The sequence below is a fragment of the Hyla sarda genome, chromosome 1 (assembly GCF_029499605.1).
Source record: "Hyla sarda isolate aHylSar1 chromosome 1, aHylSar1.hap1, whole genome shotgun sequence".
In the NCBI taxonomy this organism is placed as follows: Eukaryota; Metazoa; Chordata; class Amphibia; order Anura; family Hylidae; genus Hyla; species Hyla sarda.
Window position 1 is genome coordinate 589,866,397 of NC_079189.1, and position 12,425 is coordinate 589,878,821.

General features: G+C 39.8%; 1 protein-coding gene across 2 annotated transcripts in view; it reads left to right on the forward strand.

Moving 5' to 3' along the window:
• The window catches only part of DAB2 (DAB adaptor protein 2), a 118,961-nt gene that overhangs the window by 78,773 nt on the left and 27,763 nt on the right, over nucleotides 1-12,425 (forward strand). For both annotated transcript variants that reach the window (XM_056546031.1, XM_056546039.1), the window contains exons 7-8: nucleotides 2,585-2,611; nucleotides 5,086-5,139. In XM_056546031.1, the coding sequence (XP_056402006.1) occupies nucleotides 2,585-2,611; nucleotides 5,086-5,139 (81 nt within the window). The remainder of the gene's footprint in view (nucleotides 1-2,584; nucleotides 2,612-5,085; nucleotides 5,140-12,425) is intronic.

Here is a 12,425-nt window from a genome sequence, read left to right on the forward strand (position 1 = left end):
TAATTGTAGTATCCCTGGTGCATAGCTGTCTAGTAGCGCCTCTCTACAGTACCGTGCAGTATTACATTCTGTACTACTCTGCACCTGTGTTAAAGGAGATATCCAGTGGTGACTCAGTGGTGAGCAACTTATCCCCTATCCTAAGGATAGGGGATAAGTTGCAGATCGCGGGGGGTCCGACAGCTGGGGCCCCCTGCGATCTCCTGTACGGAGCCCCAACAGCCCGTGCGGAGGTCGACACGCCCCCTCAATACAACTCTATGGCAGAGCCGAAGCGCTGCCTACGGCAATCTCCGGCTCTGCCATAGAGATGTATTGAGGGGGCGTGTCGGCTGCCACTTCGTGGGGGGGTCGACACCCGCTATCTGGGCCCAGAGCAGAGGCCCCGTACAGAGAGATCGCAGGGGGCCCCAGCGGTCGGACCCCCCGCGATCTGAAACTTATCCCCTATCCTTAGGATAGGGGATAAGTTTTTCACCACTGGACTACCCCTTTAAGATAAACTGGTCCCTTGGACACCATTTGGGGCAGCTCCATGTTACTTTTCTGGGGGAGATTTATCAAAACCTGTCCAGAGGAAAATTTGCTGAGTTTTCTATGTACAGACTTGCTTTATTAGTTTCTTGCTTAGATTCATTTCTTTTCTTATTTTTGGATGACATTATCATTAATGGCTAGTCTACCATAGTTCACAATAGTTTCTATTTACAATGGTCATCCTGGGACCAAGGAATATTGTAATATAGAGACCACTGTATAGTGAGCGTTTTGTTTCTAAGATCTTTTCTTCTTTTTCTGTCTTTTTGAAGAACTTTTTTTTCCGTATTTTACGGGAGTCAAAACTAGAAAATACAATATCTATGGATTATATAATACCTCTCTTCAGTTATAAAGAGTTCTCACATGTCAAAACCTGTGCAGGGGAAAAGTTGACCTGTTGCCCATAGCAACCAATCAGATCGCTTCTTTCACTTTTCAGAGACATTTTTAAAAATGAAAGAAGCGATCCGATTGGTTGCTATGGGCAACTGGTCAACTTTTCCTCTGCTCGGGTTTTGATAAATCTCCACCATACTCTTTTTTTGTATTAACATGAAAGAATGGCTCCCTCTAATGGACACAATTGGAACAGCAGTTATTCATTTTGATGCTTTTTCTGATCATGTGGTACCAAAAATTGCAAATTGACAGTAGTTAGTTAATAGAAGATCGATAGATAAATTTGAGATAGATATGAGATAGCTAGAAGATATGAGATAGAGATAGATAGATATGACATATATAGATATGAGATAGATATATATGAGATAGATAGATAGATAGATAGATAGATATGAGATAGATAGATATGAGATAGATAGATAGATAGATATGAGATAGATAGATAGATAGATAGATATGAGATAGATAGATATGAGATAGATAGATAGATAGATAGATATGAGATAGATAGATATGAGATAGATATGAGATAGATAGATGGATAGATAGATATGAGATAGATATGAGATAGATAGATATGAGATAGATAGATATTAGATAGATAGATAAATAGATAGATATGAGATAGATAGATATGAGATAGATAGATAAATAGATAGATATGAGATAGATAGATAGATAGATAGAAGATAGATAGATAGATATGAGATAGATAGATAGATATGAGATAGATAGATATGAGATAGATATGAGATAGATAGATAGATATGAGATAGATAGATAGTTATGAGATAGATAGATAGATATGAGATAGATAGATAGATAGATAGATATGAGATAGATAGATATGAGAGAGATAGATATGAGAGAGAGATAGATAGATAGATAGATAGATAGATAGATATGAGATAGATAGATAGATATGAGATAGATAGATAGATATGAGATAGATAGATATGAGAGAGATAGATATGAGATAGATAGATAGATATGAGATAGATAGATAGTTATGAGATAGATAGATAGATATGAGATAGATAGATAGATAGATAGATAGATATGAGATAGATAGATATATGAGAGATAGATATGAGAGAGAGAGATAGATAGATAGATATGAGATAGATAGATAGATATGAGATAGATAGATAGATAGATATGAGATAGATAGATATGAGAGAGATAGATATGAGATAGATAGATAGATAGATAGATATGAGATAGATAGATATGAGAGAGATAGATATGAGATAGATAGATAGATAGATAGATATGAGATAGATAGATATGAGAGAGATAGATATGAGATAGATAGATAGATAGATAGATAGATAGATATGAGATAGATAGATATGAGATAGATAGATATGAGATAGATAGATATGAGATAGATAGATAGATAGATAGATATGAGATAGATAGATATGAGAGAGATAGATATGAGATAGATAGATAGATAGATAGATATGAGATAGATACTGCTGTGAGATTTCCCTCTTCTCTGGGGGTACAAACTTTAAGACGTGGATGTCTGATTCTATTCAGTATCTTTATGGTAAAAAAAGATAAACTAACTATATTAAAACATTATTAATAGTATTATTTAATTCATATTAAAATGTTTTATTATTTGTCTTTCTAGAATGAAGAAGGTAACCAGCCAGTTGAGGTAAGGTTCCTATTATAAACATGTTATCAAGTGTTTTTGACATTGAAATAAAACTGATAAAGTGTCTTTAAAGTGTCACGGTCATTAAAAGAAAAAAAATTGACATATCACAGAAACATGTCACAAGTTTTGATCCATCAGGGAGAAGCCAGAAGTAGCGCTCTTCACTCCCTGGCTTGCAGTGATCTACGTCCTGTGGCCCCATAGACTTTTAATGTTCTCCTGGATCACTGGGGGTCTCAGCACTGATCAAAACTTTTCACATGTCAGGGACACTTTAACTAGTATCACGCTAGCAAAAATAGTGTTGGACAGAATACTCAGTAGCCAATAAAATCACCAATGTCATCTGTAGGAGATGAGGGAGCTGATCTTGTAGGAGGTAGTGACCTGTCATTTTATAGGATAGAAAAAAATAATAGGAATAATATGAATTAATAAAGCCTTGTACTTCCTCCTGCTGATATCACCTGCAAAAGAAAAAGCTAGATAGTGAAAAATGAGATAGAGACAAGTGAAATAGATTCTATCCATACAAGCTGTTTCTGTATCCATTGAGAAAACTCATTGAGAGTCCCGTTATTTAAAGGGGTACTCCGGTGCTCGGAGCCAGAGGCTGTGATCATGACGTCACGGCCACACACCCTCCATTCATGTCTATGGAAGGGGGCATGTTGTCCAACACGCCTCCTCCCATAGACATGAATGGAGGGGGCGTGGTGTCATGTCACGAGGGGTCGTGACCGTGACATCACGACCACTACTGCAGGAACCCAGTGTTTGTTTAGAATGCTGGATGTTGCAGGAGAACGCAGGGGGCCCCATCAGCGGGACCCATGCGAATAGGCATTTTATCCACTATTTTTTGGATGGGGGATAAGATATCTAGCAGCGGAGTACCCCTTTAAACAGCAGTAATGCATGTACATGGGTATTTTTTTAATCTTATTGACCCACAGAATAAAGAATACTGTATATCAGTTTTACAGTAAGGTGTACAGTGTAAAAACGAAACCCTCAAAAAGTGCAAAATTTCAGGTTTTTTGTTCAATTACCCCCACAAATAATAGTTTTTCTTTTGTTCTGCTGTACATTTTAGGGTAAAATGAAAGAGGTTATTACAAAGTATAATTGGTTGCGCAAAAAACAAGCTCTTAGGCTACATTCACATCACGATTTTGTAAACCGTATGCAAAATTATGCATTATAATAACCATTATAATAACCGTATACGTTACTTTATCGGCGACAAAGGCATTCCACAGCCATCCAAAGACTCACGCAGCCAGGAGAACTACTACTCCCATCATGGAAGCAAGTATTTTCCATGATGGGAGTAGGAGTAGCTCCGCAGCACTGCAGGAGTCCCTGGCGGCTGCAAAGTAAAATTTTAAAAACACTACAGAACTGTGCTTAAAGGGGTACTCCGGTGAAAACCTTTTTTCTTTTAAATCAACTGGTGGCAGAAAGTTAAACATATTTGTAAATTACTTCTGTTAAAAAATCTTAATCCTTCCTGTACTTATTAGCTGCTGAACACTACAGAGGAAATTCTTTTCTTTTTGGAATGCTCTCTGATGACATCACGAGCACAGTTCTCTCTGCTGAGGTTAAAAATAACACTTTATTTATTGTTGTCCTTAGTGAGACTTGAACCCAAGTCCCCAGCACTGCAAGGCAGCAGTGCTAACCACTGAGCCACCATGCTGCACCTAGCATACATCTGCTATGCATGGTTGCTAAAATGGACAGAGATGTCAGCAGAGAGCACTGTGCTCGTGATGTCATCGGTGTTCCAAAAAGAAAGGAATTTCCTCTGTAGCATTCAGCAGCTAATAAGTACTGGAAGGATTAAGATTTTTTAATAGAAGTAATTTACAAATCTGTTTAACTTTCTGCCACCAGTTGATTTAAAAGAAAAAAGGTTTTCACCGGAGTACCCCTTTAAAGGGGTTATCCAGGAATAGAACACAGCTCATTTCTTTCAAAAACAGCTCCACGTCTGTCTTCAGGTCGGTTGTGGTATTACAACTTGGCTCCATCCACTTCAATAGAACTGAGCTGCAAAACTACACCCAACCTGGAGACAGACGGGGAGCGTTTTTTGAAAGAAAGCAGCTCTGCTTTTCTATTTCTGGATAACCCCTTTAAAACTGTGATTGACTTGTGCACAGGAAAAAAAAAACACAAAACCGTACCAGTACAAAAACTTACACAACCGGTTACATCTAGTTGTGTACGTTTTGTATGGTAGGTCAATGTATACAGTTTTCTATATGGTTGTATACGGCTTTCAAACAGAAAACCTATCCGACACATAGCTAAATCTTCATGTGAATGCTCCCTTATATGTGTCTGTGGATGAAAAATTGGTATGGGAAAAACGAAAGTGCAAACATTTAAACGGTCTGTGTCCTTGAGGGCTAAAAAGCCAACGTTGCTGCTAAACTTTTGTGTTTTTTCTTCTTCTACAGAATGGAAGTGACGCTTTGCTCAGCCTTAACAATGACATTGACAAAATCAAATTAGTAAGTAGCGCCCCTGCCATGGTTTCCTCCATCTTTATATAGTAAATGACTGAACGTTGTTGTCTCTTCATGTATAAATACACTTACAGTCGCTCCTATTATAAGAATCTCTTACTTATGATTTGGGATGATCTGATATGAGAGAAGGGCAGGTGTGGGCAAATCATATCCCCGCCATAGCTTCCAGAAGCTGTATATAGATCTATGGGGCTGAACCGCCCACCAAGAATTGGTATCTATCATGGCTGCTCTGCCCTAATCTCATAGAGTCCTCCTCTCACAATCACAACTTGATAGTAGAGGTATAGGAAGGAGCTGCTGTAAGTGCATGACTGGCGTGTCTAAGATATATATATATATATATATATATATATATATATCAACACGCCTGTGTCCCCCACCTCTTCACTAAATCTCAATCTCTCCTTCCCTTGTCAGACCAAAAACAAAGCTTGTTAAGGCTGAATATGTGTCGGTAAGTGTGATAGTACACAGTGCAATAGTGACATGACCAAACAATAAACAGAATATATATATATTTTTTTTTTAAATTGACCAATGCTCTCATGAAGACCAGCTGCCTAAGATCTGGTTACTAGAATGGCAGACCGTCCGCTTTCCCTGACCATACATTTCCCTGCAGTGGCCACTAGAGGAGAAATGCAGTATTACATGCTTTCCATAAAATAAAGTGACAGGCCAGGTCCTGCAGAAGATTACTTACCCAAAAAGTCACATCAAAACAAAAATGGTACTGTTAAAAACTACAGATCGGGTCGCAAAAAACAAGCCCTCATACAGCCCCGTATAAGGAGAAATAAAAAAGTTAGTTCCCCCTCATATGTGTATCCTGTGATGTCACGCATATATAATTAATTATGCAAATTAGTATGACCGGTATGTTTGAATAGGAGCACCGGGAGTTGGTGAATCGTTTTTAGCTGCTTATAGACAGATGACATAATAACCTGTGAAATTGGAGAAATAAAATGGTTTACAACAAGATCACTTCAAGAAATTGCTGTGAGGATCAAGATGGACCCATTATACAAAGTAGTAAATGCTGATGAAATTGCCCCAAAGCTGAGACCTCAATATCACGAATTGGGATCATTTAGACTGAGTAAGGGTGCGTTCCCACATGGCGTATACACAGCGTATTTGACGCTGCGCAAAATTTATGGCAGCAGCAGGAAATACGCTGCATATTCCTCGCTCTCTATACACACAGGGATTTCCGGCGGCAGCCCTATGTGTGCAGTGAGTTTTGGAGGCGGAGCCGTGCGTCACACACACGCCGGCATATGGCTCCGCCTTCAAAACTCACAGCACACATAGGGCTGCCGCCGGGAAAGCCCTGTGTGTATAGTGAGCAAGGAATATGCAGCGTATTTCCTGCTGCTGCCATAAATTTTGCGCAGCATCAAATACGCTGCGTATACGCCCTGTGGGAACGCACCCTAAAGAAGAAAATACACAAACTTCTAAATGGACCAAAAAAACTGGAGGCCAAAGCAAAGGGTGGAAATTAAGATAACTGAGAAGAGTTGAAGGAGGCAACATGTCATTAAAGAAGTACTCTGGTTGAAATTTTATTTTTTATTTGTTTTAAAAGGGGTACTCCGGTGGAAACCTTTTTAAATTTTTTTCCATTTTTTTTTTTTTAATCAACTGGTGCCAGAAAGTTGTAAATTACTTCTATTAAAAAAATTTAATTCTTCCAGTACTTATTCGCTGCTGAATACAACAGAGGAAATTCTATTATTTTTGGTATTATTTTTGGAACACAGAGCTCTCTGCTGACATCATGAGCACAGTGCTCTCTGCTGACATCTCTGTCCATTTTAAGAACTGTCCAGAGTAGGAGAAAATCCCCATTGCAAACATATGCTGCTGTGGACAGTTCCTAAAATGGACAGAGATGTCAGCAGAGAGCACTGTGCTCGTGATGTCAGCAGAAAGCTCTGTGTTCCAAAAAGAAAATAATTTCCTCTGTAGTATTCAGCAGCTAATAAGTACTGGAAGGATTAAGATTTTTTAGTAGGAGTGATTTACAAATCTGTTTAGCTTTCTGGCACCAGTTGATTTAAAAAAAAAAAAAAAAAAAAGTGTTCCACTTTAAAGTACTCCCCTTTAAATCAACTGGTGCCACAAATTTAAACAGATTTGTAAATGACGTCTATTTAAAAATCTTAATTCTTCCTGTACTTATCAGCTGCTGTATGCTCAACAGGAAGTTGTGTAGTTCTTTCCAGTTTGACCACAGTGCTCTCTGCTGACACCTCTGTCCATGTCAGGAACTGTCCAGAGCAGGAGAGGTTTGTTATGGGGATTTGCTTTTGCTTTGGACAGTTCCTGACATGGACAGAGATGTCAGTAGAGAGCACTGTGGTCAGCCTGGATGGAAAGAACTACAAAACTTCCTGTGGAGCATACAGCAGCCAATATTTACTGGAAGGATTAAGATTTTTAACTAGAAGTAATATACAAATCTGTTTAACTTTCTGGCACCAGTTGATTTAAAAAATAAATAAATACATTTTTTCCACCAGAGTACCCCTTCAATGTTTTTATAGGGTCATTTTAGTACCTAAGTGATAATTCTGGGGGGAAAAAAACCCTAATCTCCCCATAGGTAGCCCAAACTTTTCCTAAACCGGATGATCAGGCCTTGTCGAGGTGTCAGGGCATACTGTGCCATATTGATGACCAGACACATTCAACACGTTATAGGTCTATGGTCAGATTATTGGTTAGTCATTTTTACCATAGAACAGGTGGGAACAGAGCCCATGTGGATTAAATAATGGGCAGGTGTCTTAGGCTGGGTTCACACCACGTTTTTCAAATACGGTTACCATATACGGTTTTTCGCTAAAAAACGTATGGCAAAAACCGTATGCAACCGTATACAACCGTATGACTCCAAATTAAAACGTATACAGTTTTTCCCCGTACGGTTCTATCCGTTTGCATCAGTTTTTGCCAACGGTTTTGCTATTTTGTTGGAATTAGTTTTCCATCAATTTAATAAAGTTATTATTGTTCTGTTGAAATTCCAATCTGCGCATGTGTCAACTCCAAAAATGGATTAGAAAAACCGTGTGTAACCGTATTCTGAAATTCTGTGTACGGTTCTCATAGACAACAATGTTAAAAGAACCGCATACGGTTCGCATACGGTTTTCCAACCGGAGGCAAAAACGTTGTCGACAGCGTTTTTGCCTACGGTTGAAAAATTGGCAAAACCGTATCAGAGGCAAAATGGATGCAACCGTACACAACATTTGGAATCCGGTTTACAATGCATTCTCTATGCATACGGTTTCGGATACGGTCGTATACGTTTTTTTGCGGAAAACCGTATACGGTTACCATATTTGAAAACCGTGGTGTGAACCCAGCCTTACTAAGGCTGGGTTCACACCACGTTTTTTGCAATACAGTTTTTTATCAGGTTTTTGATAAAAAAAATAAAAAAAACGGATTCCTCAAAACCTGACTAAACTGTATCGAAACGTGTGTACAAAGTTTTATCTGCATACGGTTGAAAACCGTATACGGTTTGAAAAATGATGTCCAGTTGCATCCGTTTGTTAAGAAAAAAAAACGCATACGTTTTGAACTTTTCACTCCATTATGAATAAAGTTTCACTTGTTTGATTGAAATTCCAAGAAAAAAAACGCATGGTGAAAACCGGATGGAACCGTACGCACATACAGGTCTGTACGGTTCCCATTGACTCCCATGTTAAAAAAAAAAAAAAACTTATACGGTTTAATACGGTTTTTCACCCGGACCAAAAACCGTGGTAGGCCACGTTTTTCTGTCCAGAAAAAAAAAAGGAAAAAACAGTGTGGTCTGAAAAACGGAGACAACTGTATACATTATGGTGCATACGGTTTTGAATGGAAAGTCTATGGTCACGGTTTGCTGTACGGTTGCATAAGTTTTTTTTTTTTTTTTTAACGTATCCAAAAACTGTGAACCCACCCTAACCCTTGTTTGTTAGATGAGGCACCTAGCCATGTTTATGGACGTTCTATACCCTACAGCCTAGGTCTCTGAACTGCCCTACAGCAGTGTTTCCCAACCAGGGTGCCTCCAGCTGTTGCAAAACTACAACTCCCAGCATGCCCGGACAGCCAAAGGCTGTCCGGGCATGCTGGGAGTTGTAGTTTTGCAACAGCTGGAGGCACCCTGGTTGGGAAACACTGCCCTACAGGAAGTTCACAGCATCAGGCCAACAGATGTAACCGAATCTGCCATTGATCTCCTTGGGGACAACATTGGTAGTATGGGCCTAATTGAGTGACCAGTAGGACACACATATATATATATATATATATATACATATATATATATATATATATATATATATATATATATATATATATATGTTATACCTCTAAATTTGTTTCCAATGATCCTCCTCTATATTGTGTCACTATTGCACTAAGCACTGTTGTGTAACATCGGTCCGATCACGGTTATAACTTTATTTCCCATTTATTTTCCATTTTTTTCTTTTAGTTATGATTTACTTGCTTTATTTAGGACGGTATTTGTGTTTTGTTCACCTTTTTGATGCTCTACATCACCGACTTCATGTACAGTTTCTTAACTGAAGAGTAGATTTTAACTGGGTTGTCCAGTGAGAAGCAACTTTTGACGCTCCCAAAAAAAAATGAAAGCCCTGCGTGTCATCTGCAGCACAGGCTTTTTCAGAGTTCCCGTTCTGGAGATCACATGGGGTCCCACAGTCGGACCCCCCACGATCAGACCCTTTACCGTTGTTTTTCACTGGAACACCCATTTAAGGAAACCCTTTGCCTCGACACAATGGATGAACCCTTGTAAGCGGTATTACTGAGAATGAAGCCTATGGATATTGTATGAATTAGGGAAGTGACCCTAGTTCCTAGCAGGAGTAATCCGGGCTGGTGCAAGGATTCTGGCCACCATAGGCAAAAGCTAATTTTGCCGCCCCCCTGACTCCGCCCACTGGCCCACCTCCTCATGTAATCACCTTACTACTGGGGTGACACACTGTAACAAACCTCCTCCTCATGTAATCACCTTACTACTGGGGTGACACACTGTAACAAACCTCCTCCTCATGTAATCTGCTTACTACTGTGGTGACACACTGTAACAAACCTCCTCCTCATGTAATCTCCTTACTACTGGGGTGACACACTGTAACAAACCTCCTCCCCATGTAATCACCTTACTACTGGGGTCACACACTGTAACAAACCTCCACCCCGTGTAATAACCTTACTACTAGGGTGACACACTGTAACAAACCTCCTCCCCATGTAATCACCTTACTACTGGGGTGACACACTGTAACAAACCTCCTCCTCATGTAATCTCCCTACTACTGGGGTGACACACTGTAACAACCTCCTCCTCATGTAATCTCCTTACTACTGGGGTGACACACTGTAACAAACCTCCTCCCCATGTAATCACCTTACTACTGGGGTCACACACTGTAACAAACCTCCACCCCATGTAATTACCTTACTACTAGGGTGACACACTGTAACAAACCTCCTCCCCATGTAATCACCTTACTACTGGGGTGACACACTGTAACAAACCTCCTCCTCATGTAATCTCCCTACTACTGGGGTGACACACTGTAACAACCTCCTCCTCATGTAATCTCCTTACTACTGGGGTGACACACTGTAACAAACCTCCTCCTCATGTAATCACCTTACTACTGGGGTGACACACTGTAACAAACCTCCTCCTCATGTAATCTCCTAACTACTGGGGGGACACACTGTAACAAACCTCCTCCTCATGTAATGACCTTACTACTGGGGTGACACACTGTAACAAACCTCCTCCTTATGTAATCTCCTTACTACTGAGGTGACACACTGTAACAAAATCTACATAATTAAAGGGGTTAATATGCATTTAAGGAAAACCAAGTCTCCATTAAATTCAAAGGCTACAGAAAAAAATTATAATCCGGGCCGATTTACATTCATATTGCCTAAAATACGGTGCAGCAGCTTCTCATTGCTTTCAATGGGATTCTGCTGCACTATTCACACCACAGAATTTCCGCGAGGGAACGTGACATCGTATTTTTCGCAACTTCTGAAATTCCAGACCCCAGACTCTAACGAAAGCTTAAAGGGGTATTCCAGGAAAAAACTTTTTTTTTATATATCAATTGGCTCCAGAAAGTTAAACAGATTTGTAAATTACTTCTATTAAAAAAAATCTTAATCCTTTCAATAATTATCAGCTGCTGAAGTTGAGTTGTTGTTTTCTGTCTGGCAACAGTGCTCTCTGCTGACATCTCTGCTTGTCTTGGGAACTGCACAGAGTAGAAGAGGTTTGCTATGGGGATTTGCTTCTAAACTGGGGGGTTCCTGAGAGCGCTTAGACAGAAAAGAACAACTCAACTTCAGCAGCTCATAAGTACTGAAATAATTAAGATTTTTTAATAGAAGTAATTTACAAATCCGTTTAACTTTCTGGAGCCAGTTAATATATAGGCAGAGCAGAGTTGACACAGCTCACCCTTGTGCCCTCGCCACGGCACGGACAGGACCGGACACCAGTCCAGCAAACGCAGCAGAAATGAAGAGAAAATGCAGCGTGGCAATTCAAGCAATACTTGGTACTTTATTCAGCAATCAGCCAACAGGGAAGACAGGTGACGCGTTTCGGCCACAGTACGTAGCCTTAGTCGTACTGTGGCCGAAACCCGTCACCTGTCTTCCATGTTGGCTGATTGCTGAATAAAGTACCAAGTATTGCTTGAATTGCCACGCTGGATTTTCTCTTCATTTCTGCTGCAGTTTATATATATATATATATATATATATATATATATATATATATATATATATATAAAAGTTTTTTCCTGGATAACCCCTCTCCATAGACGGTAAAATGGTGAGTACGGATGGAATTTCCGTGTGATTGAGCTCTTACAGCAGGGTGTCCCAACCAGGGTGCCTCCAGCTGTTGCAAAACTACAACTTCCAGCATGCCCGGACAGCCATAGGCTGTCCGGGCATGCTGGGAGTTGTAGTTTTGCAACAGCTGGAGGCACCTTGGTTCGAAAACACTGCCTTACAGGACGTTTCTTTTCCAATTTTAATGTGACTCTTAGACAGTCGACAGGCTGCATTCTCATGAATACAAAACATGGCCGCCTCCTTGTGTGCAGGTTGTGGGTATCCAGAAACCTCACATTGCAGTCCGACAACTTCTGAAACTCATTAATTCTCACTTCTTTTAGTGTTGT